Source organism: Petromyzon marinus, chromosome 40 (genome assembly GCF_048934315.1).
Source record: "Petromyzon marinus isolate PM22_M1 ecotype Great Lakes invasive population chromosome 40, UKy_Petmar_22M1.pri1.0, whole genome shotgun sequence".
NCBI classification, from domain to species: domain Eukaryota; kingdom Metazoa; phylum Chordata; class Hyperoartia; order Petromyzontiformes; family Petromyzontidae; genus Petromyzon; species Petromyzon marinus.
In genome coordinates this window covers 10,674,920-10,695,882 of record NC_133706.1, presented here as the reverse complement: position 1 = coordinate 10,695,882, position 20,963 = coordinate 10,674,920, and the positions used below count along the sequence as shown (strand labels likewise).

Here is a 20,963-nt window from a genome sequence, read left to right as displayed (position 1 = left end):
TTTTTTTTTCCTTTACTGTCAATTGGTGAGGAGCAGGTCCCCCGCCCCCCCCCTTCCCAACAGATGCGAAGATCTGCTGCGCATCCAACTACCTGGATGGGAAGCGGGTCTCTCTAAACAAAAAACCTCACTGGGAACGCTTTAGAATTCACGGTCCCCACGACTACAGAGAGACCATTCCTCGTACACGCGCGCACACACGTGGCCAAGAGTGCATGGGAACAAGCGGACTAACACAAGAGTTCATTTTGCTTTGATTTATTTGGCAAAGGGAAGGCGCAAACCGCATCGTAAAAGGGGTTTCCAACCAACACAAGAGACCGAGAGACTTATGTGTCCCTCGTAACAGCGGGAGGGGCTGGGGGAAGTAACGCAACACGGCTGGCTGGAGTGTTCCAGCGGAGGGGGGGGGGGGGGGGCGGCCTGACCAGCTGCCGGCACGGCACGCGGCATGCAGGCGACAACGAGTGGCAACGCCACACCAACAAATACTTTTTAGCTTTTTAACTTTTGCTTTTATTCGTTTAAAAAAACCTTGCAGCTGAACCCCCCCACCCCCCCCCCCCATTCACAATGTAACATTAAACGAACCAAACGACCCCCGGATCCACCCCTCCCCGAAAAAAAAGTGCTACGATTGATGTCCGTCAAAAAAAACGGGGATACAGATTACATAGGAAGAGCAAGCAGTGATTGTATATGGTGTGTAATAGCTCTAGAACGCATTCCAATACACGCCTCTAAATAAAGTGAACACAAGACTCCGGTACAAAAAAAAAGATTCGCTACAATTATCCAACTCACAATGTACAAGCAACTTCCTACGTTTAAAAACTGTTCCAACACAACAAAAAACACACGCCCGCACACACAACCAGGGTGCTAGCGTTTCCTCCACAAACGATGCTTTAAATTTTGTTATATCATGAAAACGATACAAATGCCCTGTATTAGACGTGGATAGGAATTCAAAAGACGGAACTCCCCGTCACTCGAAAGCAATTATTGCACAAGGAACATCTGTGGGTTTACATTCGGACCGAGGGCATGGAATGAAATGGGCCTTCCAAGTCACATGGAAAAATTAAACCCCCACGTCAAATCTTCACTTCGAATGAGTTTTTCTTCTTTGTTTTAACTCAACGTTTGTAATGATTTTTTTACCCCTCCACGTGAATTTTTTTTAAAAATCATTAAGAAGTTTGTTCCCCAAAAAAACCGTACATTCATATTTAGTGTGATCGAACATGCAGAATTCATATGAACGAGTTGCAAAAGGGAAATAATAATAATACAAAACTTTGAACAAGCGCGTGTGCACACAGGAACTCGCAATAGACAAACAGAAATAACAAATCGCATAGCTGCATTACCTGAGTGTTTTTGTTGGCAAAAGTAAGCTTTAACCAAACAAACATACTTTACTTTAGCGCTAGGCCGTGCCCATGAGAGAAACCAACGCAGGGTCGGTGACGATGATAATGACGTCAAATGTGTTTTCCATGTGAACAGAGGCAACACAGCATGTAAACCACAGATAAGTAATACTTACATCTAAAAGTAAGCTTCGTTTTTTTTATTTCTTCAGCACCATTCTTCACTCTTGCGTGGGGGAAAACCCCTCCCCCCCACCCCCTTCCCCCCAAAAGTGTCCTCGTCCCAGCGCTACGCACACACAATCCCGTCCATGTTCATATAAAACCGTTCTCTTTCTGAAGCGGGGGGGTCAGGTTTCTCTCTCTCTCTCTCTCTCCGAAGAAGAATGGTACCGGCGCGCAAGTGCTCCGCGAGTCCGCGTCTCTCGCTTTCGTTTTTTTTTTGCTGTGCTTTGGTACTTCCAGTCTCGCAGTCTTCGCCGCTGTGTCCGCCACGTAGCAGCAGCAGCAGCAGCACGACGGCCACCCCGGTCGGGGTGGGGAGGGGGCGCAAATCGGTCGCCGCCAACCTCGTCGTGACGACGGCGGCGGCCGCGGTGTTCTCCGCGGCACCTTGCAGAGCCGCGGGGAGGGGGTGGGGGGTGCAGCTCCTCCCGTCGGTTTTACCGGGTCGGACGGTCGCGTTGTCTCCGAGGTTCAGTGCGAGGGGATCCTTTCGCTGGTTTCCGATGGGTGAGGATCGAGCTGGGGGAAAAGGACGAACGGAGTGGGGCAGATTGAGTTTAAACACTGTGGTTGTATTAAAAAAAAAACCACACACACACACACAACCTCGACCATCCATGCCCGAGCTGGTTCCAACACATCGTGATCGTGTTGACGCTCCCAGGACACGGAGCAGCACTTTAGACCATCGTGCCAAACACAAAAGACACGGTCCAACCCGGGCAGCTGTGTGGCACACACTCCAGCTGAAAACCTACGTGGTCGTAGTACTACGCTAGGCATAATCTTTGCAATGCTGTCCATACCAGGTCCACCCATGGTATTATGTGCAGTGCAAGGCAGTGGGGGGGGGGGGGGAAGACACTTATGAAGCTGTAACCAATCGACACAGAAGGGTGTTGGTGTCGTGGCGCGGGCTGTGCTCAAACTGAGAGGGTATGGAAAACACAATATTCCAGGAACTCTCCCGGGGATCTGGCTGACACCACCCCCTAACCCCCCCACCCCACCCCCCATGTGCCCTCTACGAGCGTCAATAGCAATCAGGCTGGCGGCATGGTCCCCCGTCTACAGTTCGTCCAGTCTCGTCAGCCACCAAACGACGACGGATGGACAAGGTACAGAAAATGCGGGCTGTGTATGCACACACATTTCGAGAATTATACACCAAGGCCTCCTTTATCTGGTGCTTACAGCTGTGTCCAAAGGGAAATATTTTTCACTGTAAAACAACTTCAAGACTGCCCCCCGCACCAAAATCCACGATGAGAAAAACCCACGGATGGTGCACAACAAGTCCCCCAAGGATAGACGCACCTCGGAGTAGAGTGGCGGAGGCTGGTAGCGGAACTCCTGCACATAGGCGTAGACGGGGCGCGCGAGGGCGCCCTCGAACTCGTCCCGAGGCCGAGACGGCGGAAGACTCCTCTGACGCTGCTCCTCGCTCACCACGTCCGCATACAGTGGTGGCTCTGTGCGCGGGGGGGGGGGGGAAAGACCACGCGGTTCTCACCCGTCTCTTAGCGCAAGCTTCCCACCGGCAACAGAAACTCGTTGTAAAATCGTCGAAACACGAAAACGACGAGACATCTAAAAAATAATGTGAGTGCGAGCCCACTCTTCCAAACCCTCCACCGCCACCCACCCTCCTTTAAATCCAGGTACACGGTGACCAGGCCTGCGGCCTGAAAAATAATTTCTTTATAACTGCTTTTTGTGCTTAGTTTGCTGTACTTCCTCTGCACCTCCGATAAGCACGGGTGACTACGTACGGTGCGAAATAGGTTAAACAAATATACGCTTTCCTTTGGTTTTTTCGGTAAAGTCACGTAGGTAAAATAAAAAAATGAAAACAACTAAAATAAATCACGACGTTTTGGAGGCAACACAAGCTTCCGTCTTCAGGTGGAAACCGTCACAGCAGAATTGCTGTACAGCAATGCTACTGTGACGCGATTTAATTTAGTTGTTTTCATTTATTTTTTATTTTACCTACGTGACTTTACCGGAAAAAAACCAAAGAGTATGAATGCTTGCAGTTACGAAAGATTCAAATCTAGAAATACACGATAATTTTTGTATTTAGGCAACCCAACCCCTTAACGGCAACACACACCGACGGCGAGATTCCAGCCAACGTCCACGGCACGGCTGCGCCATTCCTGCCGGCCTTACGGTGCGCGTGAAGCGACCCTTTTACCTTCGGGTGAGTCGGGCAGCGCCAGGCGCAACCACTGCAGGTCGAGGCTGCACTGGCTGCTGATGCTGGAGGTGCGGCTGCCAAAGGCGTGCAGTGGGACGGTGCCGATCACCAGCGGCAGGCTAAGGCTCAGCTGCAGCGCGCCGGGGATGTCCACGTAAATCTGCGTCGGGACACAAGACAAAGATCTCCCGTATAGCCTCACGACTTTTGTTTTACCAGGTAAGGCCCAGAGCTATATAGCTCTTTTTCAGAAGAGACCTGGCCACAAAAAACTCAACGTTGTGGCTTAGCAAGTGGAAATTTATAGCAGCCAAATACTCTAAAACACATGTTGATTCTAAAATGGAGGAGGACCCGGAGAAAAATCCACACGACCACAGGGAAAAGATGCAAATTCTTAGCAGACTGTTGGGGCAAGTGCTGTTAGCGAGTGCCTATTAAGGCTGGCACAGCACACAAGGGGGTGGGGGGTGGGCAACACCACGCCTTGCCAGTGGCGATGTTCAGACATGACGCACCAGGATCTCAATTGTAGCTAAGTCAACCTAAGGGAGGCCCAGGACGGATTCAGATAATCGTCAGTGTTGGTGGCCATGAACGGGACTCGAACTCGGGGTTGCCGGGTTTGTAGCACAGCGCACTAACCGCTACCCACACACTGCCCATCGCACAAACGAGTCTATTCGAGCGGACGTATCGAGTTACACGAAACGACCTCTACTTGAAACGCGGCTCGACGGGTTTGTAGCGCAGTGCGCAAACCGCTACACTACCGCTCCCCTCGTGCGCACACACACCTGGCCGCGAGCATGCGCGTCAGCCACCGGTTAGAAAAACCACCAGCCGCATTCCCGAATACGCCACAGACGCCGGATTCATTAAAGCTGCGGGGTGGGGGGGACGCACCAGCAGCTCGTAGGTGACGCGGATGAGAGCGCACTCGAGAATGGACGGCGAGATGGGCGGGATTTTGAGCAGCTTGCTGTTCCACGCCTCCGCCATCCCCGGGGACACGGAGTCGCCCCGCAGGTTGGACACAAGCTGGCGCACCACCTTCTGCTTTCCCTTGGCGCAGAAGGTCTGCGTCTGGTAGAGGGCGGCTTTGGGCACCACCAGGCGGGAGGAGCAGTTCTCGATCTCCGCGTTGATGGGCACCGATTCGCCTGCAAAAGCACAAAAAAAAAAGCGCACGCCCACGAGCAGCCGCGTTGAGACGCTGCACGACTCCACTGCAAACAGTCATCTCCTTTGACAGTCATCTCCTTTGACGCATGCAAGGACGTTGAACTTTTCGCACCGTACGTAGCCAACAGTGCTAATCGGAGGTGCGGGGTTCTGCCGCTACGACCACGTTTGGCCGATTCTCCCCCACCCATGGCAAGGACTCCATACCAGACTGACCCGCTTCATCTTATCCATCGTGTCCGCTCACAATACCGACCTGCCACCTACTCGACTGACCTGCCTCTATTGGACAGATGTGAAAAAAGAGCTTCACAGTGCATCGGATTCCTCCAGCAGAAATATTCCGATTCACTGCAGAGGGACACCCTTTCATTTTTGCCTCTTCCCTCGCACTGCTCCGCTTTTGGATTCCCTCCCCAAGTTCTTATTATAACCTTGCACAACGCTTATCTATTACACCTTCGCGAGTGCTGTTTGCCCCTGTCCATTTGGCATTTTCAGCCTTGTGGAGCGTGCTTAGCAACCGGGATAAAGTAAAAAAAACAGCTATCGCATACATATCCAGCACTTGTTGTCAATCCACTGCTGGATGAGGAGCTCGCCACACCAAGGTCGCGGGTTCGTGACGGCAGGGCGCATTGTACAGTACAACGGCTCGTGTTGCATTTGTGCCGCTGCTCACATTGTACCCTTGTATACATCGCATTGTGCAAGCAGTCTGTGAAGACCCACTGGTTAACATTCCGTTCGATTCAATGTGTACCAAATTGCTTAGAAAAATTACAAACATTATAATGTAAATACCGGAAAATGAAACCAAATTAAACCCGGGCCCTTGAGCGTTCACCGCTCTCGTCAAAACGGCTCAGGATGTCACTTTGCGGCCTATAAAAAAGCCACATGACCCCGCACTTCCGATTAGCACAGTTGGCTACGTATGGTGCGCGAAAGATGTTCAACATACAAACACACATGACGTCACATGCACGTTGGAGAATTGGATTCAGATAAGCACTCCGATTGGAGCATGGTGCCCATGACCGCTTCAGATTGAACTCTGCGAATCGTGCCGCTTACCTCGGATGTTTCACGACCCCAAAAGCTAATCGGAATGCTCGAGTAACGCTACCTTCACAAATCCAATATAAAACTCTGGCTCACAAGAGGGCCATCTGCGTCGCTTCCTTCTTTTCTAATATCCGCTGTCCGTAACGTGAAGCGTTTCGGGGGCCGGCGGGCAGGCAGGAAATTCAACCTTCATCGATTGCTATCCCGCCTTTCAAAAACGCGGTGGGGGGGGGGGTGGGGGGAACAAACCCACACACGGCTCGGTCCACTCACCGGGGCAGTACCCCTTGCGCTGGATTTTGGCAGAGAGCGAGATGGGTCCTGAGGTGCAGAGCCAGCAGCACAGAGTCTTTTCCTTGGTGCCGCCCGCAGGAGACTGAGACACAACACAGCCACGGGGAGGGGGGAGGGGGGGAGGGCGCCGGCCAGGGAAGGGGGGGTTTATAGCGCCTTGCCATCTGCAAGAGCAACCAGAAACCCCTTTATTTTTAAAAGCCGGTCGTTGTAAAACCATCGGGACCAGTCATTGTCACAGCACGAGACCAAACAGGACACAATTGATGACGCAAGAGGGCATATATATGTTTTAAGTAAAGGAAACAAAACTGCACCAATGAGCGCTCGTGGGTCGGACAAGGTACGTCGTTGCGGTTGCCGCTTACTGCTCGTCCGCGGACACCGCTCAACTATTTTTTATGTGACCAGGAAAGGCCTACCGAGCTACACACCTCTTTTTCAGAAGTGACCCGACCACAAATGAAAGCTCGGATTGAAAAGCACATTTCTTTCGAACTGCTTTTTTGTGCGTTCAGTTTGTCATCCTTCCCGCGCACCTCCGATTAGTACGGTTGGCCATGTACCGTGCGAAAGAAGTTCAACATGCTTAAAACGTGGAAATTTATAGCAGCCAAACTCTAAAAAAAACACACGTTTCTAAATGGTGGAAGGAAAAAAACCAGTTGACCAGGAGAAAAATCCACAAGACCACAGGGAGAGAGAACATGCAAACTCCAAATATACAGGCGTCGTCAGGGTCGGGATCGAACCCATGATGTCCTGCATACCAGGCGAGGGAGATAACATCGCCACCGCAGCACAGCTGGGAGAATATGAACTCCATGACAACAAGTTGGGGGCACAGCTGAATGCACGGAACGAGCCATGTACAGATACCCCGCTGGCCTCCAATAGCCTAGGTCTTCACAACGGGCGACCAAATATTGTGAAAGCAATGGCTCCATATCTCACAGGGGAGTGTGTGAAATAATCTAAGAGTCTATGAAGATTGATTACAGACATTGCAAAGTTACTTTAAGTATTCTCTCGTTTTCCCATATTATTTTAGCGGGGTATCTATGAATGGGTCACCCTGCGTATCTTAAAATCAACAAGAAGTTTCGATCACAGCAAAGAGGGTCACGGTCTGCAGTCGCAACTTTCTTGACATTATTTCCATTCCAAAACATTCCTTTTTCTGATTTAAAGCTTTCGTGACTGCAGCAAATCATATTCTTGGTTCTTTCGGTAAAGTCACGTAGAAAGGAAACAATAAAATAATAAAAATATAAAACAATAAAATTATCACGACGTTTCGACTGCAACAAAAGCAATCATCATCAGGTGTGAAAACCACAACAAGAAAATTTGAAAATTTTCTTGTTGTGGTTTGAAAATGTTCTGTTGTGTGGTTTTCACACCTGATGATGATTGCTTTTGTTGCAGTCGAAACGTCGTGAGAATTTTATTGTTTTATATTTTTATTATTTTATTGTTTCCCTTCTACGTGACTTTACCGAAAGAACCAAGAATATGAATCCCTTTTTCTCTTGCGCAATAAAACAAAAAGTCAATAGGGCAGAAACACACGACGTAATATTTGTACCATCAACTCTCGATTGACCGTGGCAATGGTGCGAGAGGGGTGGGGCTCAGATAAAAAGAACACACCACACAGCTACGAATTGAGCGATAAAAAAGCTATTTATCGTTTACCTACGTGAAGTCTTTGAATGTGTCGTCCGTCTTAAGGTAAAATCGGGCACGTTGTTACGAGTGAGGGGCAGCTAACGTTGCCAGGCACGCGCGCGATAGAAGGCGCCAACGAGTGTGGAATTACATTTCGTATTTATATTTTCCTATTTTCACACGAAGCATGTTCGATAAGCAGCGTGGACAGAAGCAGCAATAATAATTATCTAGCACGTGGTTCATCCTGACAGCACAAGCCAACAGTGTTAAAATCAGAAGAGCTAACTAGAACGGTGGTAGCTACGAGTGACAAGGAAGTGACTGACAGTCACCGCATCGCGTGCTTTCAGATGCGGTTCTGCGGCCGTCTGGAATGCGCTTCCATCCACTGTTAGGAAGCCATTGGAGCTATGCGCCTTTAAATCTAGATTGAAACATTTCTTTCAAACTGCTTCTTGCATTTAGTTTGTGGTCCTTTCCCCGCACCTCCGATTAGCACGGTTGGCTCCGCACGGTGCAAAGGTCGACATACGTATGTTTCACTGAGATATAGCGACGGGGGCGACGCAGCAATGTGGGTTTTCATCCAATTAACCAATTTGCAGGGCAATTAAAAAAATTGGAACCTAGACACTGGCCATTACGCTGCGCATGCTATTCTCGAATAACGACATCAGCGGATCTCCCGACGTCGACTGCGACGTAGATGGCGTGTGTTCGCGCAGTATAAAAGCCAGGGGAGTCTGCACAGGATGTGGGGGGGGGACAATCGAGAGCTGAACCGCGTGAGAAAGAGAGAAGGGAGCACCGATTTGGGAGGAGGCAGCCACGGAGAGCGACTCACCAGCAGGTCCGGAGTGTTGATGTCGACCTGCTCGATGACCGTGAACTCCGACTTGGCTTTCTGCACGAGGGTCCACGGGCGGTGAAGTTCCACTTTGACCCAGTAGCGGACAAATCCGTATTTGCCTTCGAAGGAGGTAGCAAGAGGTCTGCGTGCGCAGCAGAACGCGACGGACAGAGAGCAAAACATTACGTCTCATTAGCGCCACGTTTGGCACGCGCGCACACAAAGTGACTAAGGGTGGGTGGAGTGCGTTGAGTCACACTGGTGCATGCGGGGGCGACGACTTCAGAAATTAAATGTTGATTTGTTTCTTCAGTAATCCTCTGCGTTCAATGACCAACTGAGTGACTCACACTCAGATTAATCCACCTATTCCAAACTTTTTCTCATGGGATAATTTTTTTAACCGAGAACAAATCCTGTATGCATCTCTCTTCAGAAGTACCAAAACACCTGTCATATACAGGGAGGTTGATATCGATAAGTAGCACAGTGGTCCATGTACCGCACTTGAAACCCAGCAACCTAAGTTTGATTCAGGGCAACTGCTAATATCAGTGGCAAGTGGCGTTTGAACTGGTCCAGAGGGCCTCCCTTCACCAACCCTCGCACTGACAGGAAAAGGTAAAATATGATGAACAACCCCCATTACCAACATGATGTGGAGGCCTTTGTCTATCTGGCAGGGGATAGGAAAAAATGCCTGTAAACTATCATTAGTCTTGAGCCCATTATGAAAACATGCGTCTCTTTTTCCAAATTGGACCCTCCGTTTAACATATTAAGGTTAAACAAGAGCTGGATAATCCCAATTTGTAACAAACATGACTGTACGAAACATTTCAATCACTAAAGGTTGGTTGAGAAAATACATACCATCCGTACAAATTGCAGCCGTCCCCTAACGCAATGGGGCGGTTAAGAATAGCACAGTGTGACAGTGGCCACCAAATCGCACGCTACCGCTTGCCGCTTGAAATCATTTGCCGGCAGAATCTCAGACATTCACCACGAGGCTACTAATGCCCGATGGCGTCCAACGGCTCAACTCACCGACAAGAGAATTGAACGAAAACTCCTGACCAACTCCCTGCCGTGCAAAGCAAGTTGTGAATAGATAAATATTTGATAGTCTATGGGCTTCTAAGCGAGTGTACAAAATCTCGATGTATGGTGAATTTCTTCCGCACCGTACGTGGCCAACCATACAAAATCGCAATGCATTTCTACTACCTGGACATGTGAAAAAGCTTTATAGCTCATCAGGCTTCTCCAGAGTAAATAAATTTGATTTCCAACACATGCACCACATAGTCACACTGCTGCCTACTATGATCAGCAGCAACATCTCAGACCATCACCAGGTTACGAGTTCTGCAGTTGTTCTCACCGGCTCACCCACCAGCCTCGAGATGAACAGATAAACTGCCGATCAAGTCTTCACCACCGCAGGAAGTAATTCATAGAAATCGTACACATCGGCTGGATACCCAAAATACTGAACTATATTTTTATTTTACCAGTTAAGGCCCACTGAGCTATGTAGCTCTGTTTCAGAAGCGACCTGGCTAGCACACATTATAGCTCAACAAAGTGGCTTATCCCCATGTGGAATTCCATTGCAGCCAAATACTCTGAAGGCATATCGATTCTAAATGTGGGGAGAAACTGGACCATGGGGAGAACACGCAAACTCCAAATATACAGCCGTCAAGGTCGAGATCGAACCCACAACATCCTGTAGGGAGTTAACATCTTGCCACAGTGGTGCCAAATTCTGGGGGATGTTACACGGCAGTCGGCAAGATGGGACAGTTAACGTACCCCTGAGGCAGCTGGAAGCTGAAGGCAAACTCGTGTTTTCCAGCCTGCAAGACGGTGGTTGCTTCTTCACGGTTTTCCACCGCCGTTTCTGCCAAGAAAGAAACGCAACGCGGTTATAAGCTCTGGAACAACCACTCCCAACGTCAAGGACGACTTGCACGCGACTATTCTCCCGCAATGGAGGGAGATCCCAATGTGATCGATGGCATTCGCAAACCCACACGCAAACCGCTGGGCATTGTGAGCACGGCAGTGGTCTAGATGGTATGCAAGGACGGACCGGATGCCAGTTTGTGTAAGCATGTAGAGACTCGGTGGTTATAAATGTACCCCCCCCCCACCCAAAAAGATGCCCTAGGACCCACTGGTGAAGAACCTTTGGCCCACAAAAGCTACAAGGGACTCAATGGTGCTACCCTCGCTGTCCCTGGGACTTGCTGTTGTTGGTGCTGGGCCCTGGCAGCAACCCCCCACCTACAGAAAGTGCCTCAGTGTTGTTATCTCACTCTCCTCTCCCTCCATTTCCGTCCCGACACAATCCAAACAACGCCTTATACCCTCCTTAACGAAGTGTCCTTTTCGGTTTTGTAAAGCCTATCGAGATGCGTTTGCTCTCAGACGCTCTATAAATAAAGATTGTTGTTCACCACAACATGGATGTGCAGGCTGAGTCTAAGTGCTCACGTGTTGCCGTATTGCAAAATCATTTCCCTCCAAATTATTGCATAGATACGGAGCTTTTGAAGAATCAAAATATCACCAAATTTCATGGTATTGAAAAATTTATCTAAAACCCTTAGTTGTTCTGAATTTGAGCAATGACATTTTTATTGCTATTATTCCACTTGTTTAACCAGGCAAGCCTCACTGGGTCCCAATACTTTCGGGAGGGTTCTGCCAAGTATTTGTGGTCGGGTCCAATGGTTGCTGTTAATCCCAAATTGAGGAATTTTTGCAGGTAAGTTTTCAGCATTGGGATGCTTGGCCAATACCAGTTACACCGAGTCACTTCTCTAAAGGTGTGTCCGCATATTTAGCTGCAAGTAGTGCAATGAGTGGCTTTGCACATCAAAAGATGGTTTGGCTGACCACCAAGCCACATGCTATTTAGTCACTGATGCACGGCAGCAGACTTGTCGAACCACAAATAGAACTCTTGCCGCTCCACGAAAGTCTCGACATGACACGAGACAAATCACTGGATGAGAATACTCAATTTTTAACCTTGAAATAAAGCCAAGGTGCAGCCCTGCAATTGCTTGCACATGCCTGTTGTCTGAAGAGCCTCTACTAACAGGGAGGTCTAGACAACCCCTTAGAGAGTATTTGGTGTAATCTTCCATGCTGTTCAGACCATCTGGTCTGAACATCTGGTCGGGGTGGAATACCCACTCTTTTTACCCCACCACATGCAATATGCGGATTGACTAGCTGTGTATAAATTTATACTGCTTGGTAGACAGGAGTGGGGGGGGGGGTGATGCTAGTCCATACCAAGGTTTGACAATTTGCAGTACCAATATGCATTACAAATACATCAAGAATAAATATACCAAATTTGCCCCTCCTCATTCCACACCGCTGCCCCGTGTAGCAGCACAACGTTGCGCTCGCGCGGATGGCAATGAACAATAACCACATTGCGTTTAAAAATATCCAGAGATAATTGCCTAATATGTTCCGCTTCTGTTCGCGCATATCAGTTTTCCACGCAACAATAAAAACAACCGTGCTCCTTTTCGCAATATTCCGTGGCGATGACCTCACGTTTTTGTGTCCAAGTTGCCGTGCGCCATTGGGCAACTGCCGATAGTTAAGATTCGTCGCGTGAAAAACAAAAAATTGGGGAGTACATCGGTCGATCGCGAGCATTTGGAGAAAACGTTCAGCGGAGCGGTGGTTATTGATGGAAGCCGCTGCTCCCCCTTCTTTTTGTGTGTTGTTAGCCGGCTGGATGTGGGACAGAGCGGTCGTAACCGGTCCGAGGCGGTTTATCCAACACAGCCAAGGAATTGCCTGCATAGGGAGCGTGCGCGTAATGCCATGCGGTGACGCCACCACCGCACCCCTCTGCATTGGCACTCGAGGGAAGAGCAGCAGCAGCGGTGGCGGCAGTAACAGCACGGATTTGCTTCGGGCATTCGTGGAGCATGAAATGTTAAAAAAAACCACACACACACTGCTGCCATTCTGTAATAAAAAGCCAACTCTTTTGTTAGGCGCTTGACCGTCGTTATAATCTTTATCCTGTTCCAAAAGGAGACGAAAATTACCACAGCCCCCGCCCCCCCCCCCCTACTGCACTTGTCATAATGGTTTGTATCTTACGGGAAATTTATGGTGGTGGCTTTAAATTAATGGCTAAACTGCGATGCGCAAGAGCGGAACAAGCAACAACAACAAAAATGACAGATTGAAAGCAGGAGAGGATCGCCGTTCGATGCAAATCGCATTGCACTACACGAGAACGGAATGAATCCTGGGCATATAAAAAGGTGAAGCCATTGGCCTAGCGGAGGAAATCTGCTTGTGTCAGTTCAGCGAATAGCCCTTGCCTTAACTCGGTTTGCCAACGGGGTCAATTTAAAAAAAACCCACACACACACACACGTCAAGATGAACTGAAAACATTAACAAATTAAGCATTCGTGCCACGAAACACAAGCGGGGTGGGAACGGTGCACGACAGCAAAATTAGCGGCTGCAGAATTAGCGCGTGTTGCTCATGTGTTAATTTGACAAAAGTTCAGGAGTGTGCGCGCTTGCATCGCTGACACGACTAGCGAGGGCGAGGGTTCAGGCTAGCCTTGGCCTCGAGCTTAAACAAAAATAAACTTGAACGGTCACCAGCTGAGAAGCTGAGCAATCTGCGAGTGTTAATATTTGTGCTCAGCAGAATTAACAGCAGGCAAGTTGTGGAACACACCTGTGGACACTTTCATGACAGACGTTTGATGCAATTTACCTTTCGCTCACCGATAAATATCAGGGCGCCGTGGTGGTGAGACGTTAACCATCTCGCCTGGTATACACAGGAGGGAGTGGGGGTTCGATCCTAACCTTGACGCCTGTATATTTAGGAGTTTGCAGGCTCTCCCCGGGGATTTTTCCCCTCCACATTTTATAAACATGCGTTGAGTATTTGGCTGCTATGAATTTCCAGGAGATAAGCCACTTTCTCATTGGGCCATCATTTGTGAAAGCCAGGTCGAGTCTGTAAAAGAGCTACATAGCTCAGTGGGCCTTACCTGGTAAAAAAAAACGAGTTTAGTTTATCATCATCAATCATCAAAGATCAATCCACTGCGAGATGACGGCCTCCAACAAGCAGTAGCAATGTCAAGATGGAGTCACAATGCAATAATCCACACGGGAAAAAAACCCTCGTTTTACATCAGTGTGGTAATCGGTGCTGGAATACGGCGGATGCAAGTGGAATTTGCCACGTGGTCGACCCCGTTATAGCCACCCCTGCAAATTGGTGCCTTAATTTCGACAGTGGAAGTTGCTCCGGTCTAACGCAAGGCTGACATCAATGCTTTGCACCACCACACATTAATCACACGTGAGAATAAGCTCACAGGTGTTGGGGTGGGAAGGTGTTGAATATAAGCCACGCGTTACAGTGCAACTCAATTAATTATGCAATCTAAGAATGTCCTTAACCTCGTACCTATAACAGATTAATGAACATTTTTTTTCTACCTTTAACCAACTGGGAACCCGGCATCGAGACAAGACGTCTTCAGCACAGGAGCCTTGGAAGTAAAGCACACGGTGTTGGAATCGTCAAGCTCACTAACAACACTGTGCCATTGAGAAATGAGGCATTAGACACGGGATTGCAACTTGGGGTTCCCTCCGACAGGACGCAGCAGGTCAAAGCTGATGCTCGGCACTGGAATGGCCACTAAGGCAAGGCAGGCAGGCAAGACCTACCAAACAACACCCCCCCCCCCACACCAAATTAAGCACCAACAATTAAAACCGATAATTATTGTATAACTATTTTTCTAAAATTGGGCGAGATGAAATCAACGAATTCGGAGACGATTGGACATTTACGAAGGAAAAAGGATGAATTTGAAACGGAGCAGGGGCATTTTCCCAGGAGTAGAAATTTCAGGCTCAAAACAAACCAGACCAATATCAGAGCTCCATCAGTATTACTGTATTGTGCAAGAAGCAGCCATCTGGGCCCTGCATCTACCATGGCACACACAAATACATCATGATACATGCCGTGAATTAACCTATGTGGCCGACCACGTTGTTTGTACGTTAAATTGTGCAGTGGGAGTGTGGGGAGGGAGCGCACAAAGATCATCCATACAGCCGTAACAAACTTGTGGGGCAAGTGCTGTTGGCGAGCACCTATTAAGGCCGCAAGGGCACACGAGTGGGGGAGGGGGGCAGCACCACGCCCGACTGCCTTTGTCTCAACAAGGGCAATGATTACACAACGCTCCAGGTACTCATTTTATGCCGAGTCGACCTAGGGGTGGGCCAACACCAGGTGCCGATTATCTGAACCGGTCATGGGCCTCCCCTAATTCGACTCGGCCTCGAATGAGTAGCCGGGGCGATGTGTGAAAACATCGCCGCTGGGGAGACAAAGGCGGCCGGGCGTGGTGCTGGCCGCCCATCCTGCTCGTGTACAGTTCCGGCCTTCATTAGGTGCTCGCTAACAGCACTTGCCCCAACAGTCTGCTACTGGGCTATGGGGATCTTGGTCTCTGTGACCAGCACCACACCCGACAGACAACAGCCCTGCCGCACGCATGTGCCATTTCCTATTTGCAGCCATAATAAAGAACTTCCAACAACGGTGCTAATCTGGGCCCGCCGCGCTACCGCTGTGCGTGCAGTGCCGCCACCACCAACCACCACCACCCACCACCAACCACAGCAGCCCCCCCACCAACCACCACCACCCACCACCACCAACCACAGCAGCCCCCCCACCCCGCCGCCTCCACTTGTTTGTCCGCACTCGCTTGGCGCTCACGTCACGAGGAGGCCGAGCCAATGGGCGGGCACTATCTCACACAGCGGGCCCCAGCAACAGAGACTGGTTTGAACAGGATTGAGCTGCTCCGTGGCAGACTCAAACCCACACACACAAGCAAAAGGCAAAGATCCCCCGTGTAGCCTCGATATACTAGTGGGGCAAGTGCTTAGGAAGCGAGTCATGCCTATTAAAGGGCGGCGGGGGGGGGGGGGACCGGCACGGGTGGACAGCAACCACGCGCGGCCGCCTTTGTCTCCCGAGTGGCCGATGTTTAACTATGCACATCGCACGGGGTAATATTCATTTGGGGCCGAGTCGACCTAGGGGGAGGCGGCCCAGGACCGGTTCAGATATTCGTCGCTGGGTGTTGGCCGTGAGTGCGAATCGAACTCGGGTAGGCAGGTTGCGAGTGCAGCATAGCGCTAACCGATACACCACCGCTCCCCCCCATATACACACACACGTTACACACAAAGGCGAGTTTGCCATCGTGTACATAGATCCCCCTATAGCCTTAACTGCTGTTAGCGAGCACCTATTGAAGGCCGGCACGCCACACACGAGGGGGTGGGTGGCCAGCGCCACAACCCGGCCGCCTTTGTCTCCCCAGTGGCGATGTTTACACACCACTGCACCAGATACTCATTTACGTGTACCCTCACCACACTCAGCCACAGTTTCAACAACGAAAAAAAAACATCTCGTACAGCCACGCATGTAGAATGCCATCGCTATGGCAATATGGTTTTCCCCTTCGGAGATACAGAATGCAGAAAGAATCCCCGAGGGCCACCACCACCATCAACCACACGCCACGTAGTATCCCCACCGTGCTCTCTGATAACTTTTTTAAATGCCCCCCCCCCCCCCCCCATCAGAGGTATTTTCAAGCAATGCATTAGCGACAACGAACGAAGCGACATTTGGGCTGAGCAGCCAGAATCAGAATAATTATTACTGGAGGAGTCCGATGGGCTTTAAAGCTCTTTTTTTCCAATGTTGACTTCCCCTATTTAACGTCACCGACAGACCTGCACAGATCAAAGTTCCAGCCGAATTGGGAATTGCAGTGGCGTTTGGCACGGCGTAAGATTAATATGCAAGATAGAGAGGATTGGGCAGTTACCAAGTAAAAAAAAACTATTTGTAACCGTGCGTGTTTAGCTGTGCAAGTTAGTAAACGTAGCCTTTCGTTTGTTTAGGCGACAGCAGATCGGTCGGGAACACTCGGTTCAGGAAGGCTTTGTTTGGTTCAAGTGATAATTGTTTCGAGGCATGTCAAACTTTCCCTTTCTCCTAAGCAACACGACGCAACCTTATTTACCGCAATAACAATACCCGCCATTGGCCACCACGTGAAGTACAGGCACCACTTTTGAGGCCACGTGAAGTGTCGAAGGGGGCTCTCGCTGACCGGAGGTCTCGGGACGGACCCAGGTGCCATGGGATTCCCGACTGAGATCACAGAGTAGATGCAACAGCTGTAACCCCCCCAAATGTGCCAACTTGCTGCACGTTTTTTTATTTATTGCACTTACAGGGCACACCTGCACTGCAGGCAAAGCAACTCAACAACGAGGCGAGTGCGATGTGTCAGGAGAACGCAATCATATCCGTCATGCATCACTGCAGGTTGTATTCTACTACTTCCGGAGAGCAATGCGGAATTGCTGCTAATATTATGAGTGGCTTTACTCAATATCGCCTCGAGAACGTTTACCGCACAGAACACCGCTTAAGGTAACCGCGTATGACGTGGTTATAAATCGTCACCAGCAACGTTGCTAACGCAGACTGCAAAAAAACAATCCTAACAAAAAACCAAAATTTTTGCAGCGCCTCCGACCACAGTTTTGCTTAAGAGTGTGACCTCAAAAAGTCCGCGTTTGACTTGCCTTTATTTTCTGGTGTTTCTGTTCACGGGTTCCAAGGGAGGCTTCACTGGCAGTGTTCGAAAGCAATATCATCCCCCCCCTTCCTCCCCGCCTTGTGTACAACCCAACAGCAGTGGCATGCAACTCTTGGCCATGTGATGATGTCCTTGTTGACTTTGCAAGGCCAAACAATTCGTGAACACCCATCGCAGTCCTTGTTACACAAGTGGGATAGGGGGGCGAGCTTTGTTTAAACAGTTTGGAAGAACAGATTTGTTAGAAAAATATTACCGTAAATATTACATCATACACACGTGTGTGTGTGTATGCGGGAGCGGTAGTGTAGCGGTTAGCGCTACGCTACGAACTCGGCGACCCGAGTTCGATTCCCGCTCACGGCCACCACCGGTGACGATTATCTAAACCGGTCCTGGACCTTCCCTAGGTCGACTCGGCCTCAAATGAGTACCTGGTGAGGTGTGTAAACATCACCACTGGGGAGACAAAGGCGGCCGGGTGTGGTGCTGGCCACCCACCCCCTCGTGTGCCGTTCCGGCCTTCATTAGGTACCTCGCTAACAGCACTTGCCCCAACAGTCTATTAAGGCTTTACGGGGAATCTCTGTATTTGTCTTTGCACTGCAATGTGTGGAACTCGACGTTCGGCGACGCAGCGATGCGATTGGATGAGGCAATGAGTGAACTCCCCTGCTTTGGCATGCGTACGCTCTGGCATGCCTGAATTGGTACACAACGCAGTGCTATTATTTCGCTAGGAATCAAAACAAGGAAACTAGGCTGGGAAAATATGGCACTGGATAACAATTTTAAGAATGCCAAGTCTGAATTGTCAGTATTAAAGCCGCTCATATTTCTGTTAACAGCTGCAAAGCTATTGTCTTTTAACTTTCGTACCAGCAGGGATTATGGCTTGTTGGTCACATGTACAAACATTATTCTTAGGCCCGGTCATGCAGTGCACACAAATAAACAGGGAAGTGACTATGCAGTGCACGTATTTTGTGAACCAGGGATGTTGTTTTAAAGTCATTATTTATACATTCCCTGTATATTAAGGGGCAATGATCATACATCAGCAGAGGGTGATTGCCGCATGGAGGAACAGGCAACATTTCGGAGATTTAGGTAACGTTTTTCTTTGTAAAATCCACTCAAGAGCTTTTGGAGATGCAGAGCGAAGTCGTGGAAATGTTTCCGGGAAATTGCAGTTGGGGGACAGTTGTTTACGAGATGCTTTATTATTTTATGCACAAGGTTGGTAACCGGTCCAGAAAAAATGTGCCACTTTGCTTTGCCATAAATGAGACACGTTGGGTAAGCCGAGAGAAGTGGCCATTGGAAACAGATGCACAGCAGGCGAGTAACAATGGGAAGGCTTCAACGCGGCACCAAGCTCCATGCTGTTGTTGTGTGGCCTAAATAAGCCCCACACACTCCCTGCTTAAAAGCCTCAATCCACACCAGCACGAGCAGGGGGGGGGGGTCCCGGAGCCAACCCCCCCACCACCCCATCCCTCCACACTCTCGCCCTGCCCAACCACAGCCGCAGAGGCACAAAAGGGGACCTCGGGGACGGTGCACAGCGAGACCACGGACAGCAACACGAGGGGAATGTTCGCACAGAGGACCGGCTGTCACCCACGCAAGAATTACTCGCCACCACGAGTGTAACTAACCACTGGACGTCTGTGTGAAAAAAATGAGAGCTCTATAGCTCATCGGATTCCTCCAGTATAAAGATTCTCATCACAACCGTGTATCTCAACATCACCGAGTTCTGACCAGCCGTGACTGGCAACCACTCCCGAGAGAGTTCACCCATCACCGTGAACCTCACCACGCCTAGAGTCCTCACCACCTCTCCCCAAGCCCTCCCATTAACTACAGACTCCTCAACCAACCACTGCCCTACCAACCGGTTGCGGTTGTGCACCCAATACGTTCTGCAGGTCATTCGTTCCACCAGCCTCGTTGTATTATTTGTTCCGATTGTATCATGATGTTGACGCACGACCTTGCCGCTCGGAACGTGACCATGCACAGAAGCGTTTAGGTTGTTTTTTTTTGTTCACGGGTTCCCCCCCCCCCCCTCTGCTGTAACCACGTTTCTACGGTGCAACCCAGGTCCCCCCCCCCATCGACAACTGGGGATTAATTTCCCAATGGGGGTTCACCGGTGGCAAAACAAAACCATGACCACCACAACCGACCGAAACCCCATCCCCCCGAAAACCAACAACCACCACCAAACCAACCTCGTCCCTCACCGGTATCGGGCTCGATGATGGCGTCCCTGTGGCTGAAGAAGTCCACCTCGTCGCTGTAGTTCTGCGTGTAGGCCGTGTTGGAGCCCGCGTTGCGAGACTCGGTCCAGTGCACCTTGGCGTGGCCGCGCGCCTGCAGCACGAGCGAGCGGAGCCGCAGCTCGCCCGCCGCCTCCAGCAGCACGCGGCCCGCCACCACGTCGCCGCCCGAGAACACGGGCGCCTGGCCCGGCTCGCAGTCGAAGGCGACGCGCAGCGAGCGCACCTTGCCCAGCACCATTGCCGCCAGCGGACGCGGCCGACACACACAGCACCACCACCACTACCAGACAGCCACGCTCCGGGCTTGGGACCTGCAGGGCTTGCAAACCCTGCAGCCGCCTGCTTCACCGCTTTCTTTTAGCACGAAGCGCAGCGCCTAGTCGCGACGCGCGCATACGCGTGGCGTGCGTGCCTGTCTGAGTTGATGCACAGCACTTGCCCCCCTTCGACTCCAGTTATCTATTGCAGGCTATACGGGTAATCTTTGTCAGTGTGCCTATCCCAGCGTGTGAATGAGAAGAGTGGTATAACGTGTTAATGCAATTACGAACCGCGCTTGCGTCTGTGCGTCAGTGCCTGCAGTGCGCTGTATATTACAAGTACAAAAAGGGGGGGGTGTTAAAATGTACAAAATATTGAATTGTAAAAATTAAAATGTAACAAAAAAAGACCCGAAACAGCGCGCGCGTAAACAGCGGCAGAGCGGGCGCCGCCACGCCGCTTTAAGGCGGCCGCTTCCGGGTCCGCTGAGACCACGCCCACTTGAGGGGCGATGCCAGTCACCTTTGGTTACGCCCACCAATGGCCATATTTGCTAACGAGGGCGGGGCTAGACGAGACCAGGACACGCCTACACCCCACACGTGCTAATGGGCGTGGCCTATCTCCATGTGGCCACGCCTACTGCACGATGGTCGTCCGGGTGTGGTCGCTGACATCATTGCAGTGTCCCTTTAAACAGGTGAAGGGACAGCTGATTGGGCGGTGTCCCTTTAAACAGCTGAAGAGAAAGCTGATTGGGCGGTGTCCCTTTAAACAGGTGAAGGGACAGCTGAT

At 50.3% G+C, this 20,963-nt stretch overlaps 1 protein-coding gene across 2 annotated transcripts; it reads right to left on the bottom strand.

The window, feature by feature from the left end:
• Nucleotides 1-242: 242 nt before the first annotated feature.
• Nucleotides 243-20,681, bottom strand: ARRDC3 (arrestin domain containing 3). Of its 2 annotated transcripts, XM_032968933.2 has the most exons (8): nt 19,869-20,678; nt 10,697-10,784; nt 8,870-9,017; nt 6,331-6,433; nt 4,711-4,967; nt 3,802-3,964; nt 2,919-3,073; nt 243-2,120 (listed from the first exon to the last, which is right to left on the bottom strand). In XM_032968933.2, the coding sequence occupies exons 1-8, from the start codon at nt 20,143-20,145 to the stop codon at nt 2,073-2,075; spliced, it is 1,239 nt and encodes a 412-aa protein (XP_032824824.1). In that variant the 5' UTR covers nt 20,146-20,678; the 3' UTR covers nt 243-2,072. The 2 variants fall into 2 exon arrangements, 1 of the variants encoding a protein (XP_032824824.1); XR_012946479.1 differs by lacking the exon at nt 243-2,120 and having other exon boundaries at nt 2,935-3,073; nt 6,331-6,515; nt 19,869-20,681.
• Nucleotides 20,682-20,963: the final 282 nt, after the last annotated feature.

Excerpts from the sequence above, each read along its gene's own strand:
- ARRDC3 (XM_032968933.2), bottom strand. The coding sequence starts at position 20,145 with ATGGTGCTGGGCAAGGTGCGCTCGCTGCGCGTCGCCTTCGACTGCGAG. Across the intron at positions 6,434-8,869 it reads TCAACACTCCGGACCTGCTG|TCTCCTGCGGGCGGCACCAA; the intron begins GTGAGTCGCTCT and ends GTTGTGTCTCAG. Across the intron at positions 4,968-6,330 it reads GCGCAAGGGGTACTGCCCCG|GCGAATCGGTGCCCATCAAC; the intron begins GTGAGTGGACCG and ends GTGCTTTTGCAG.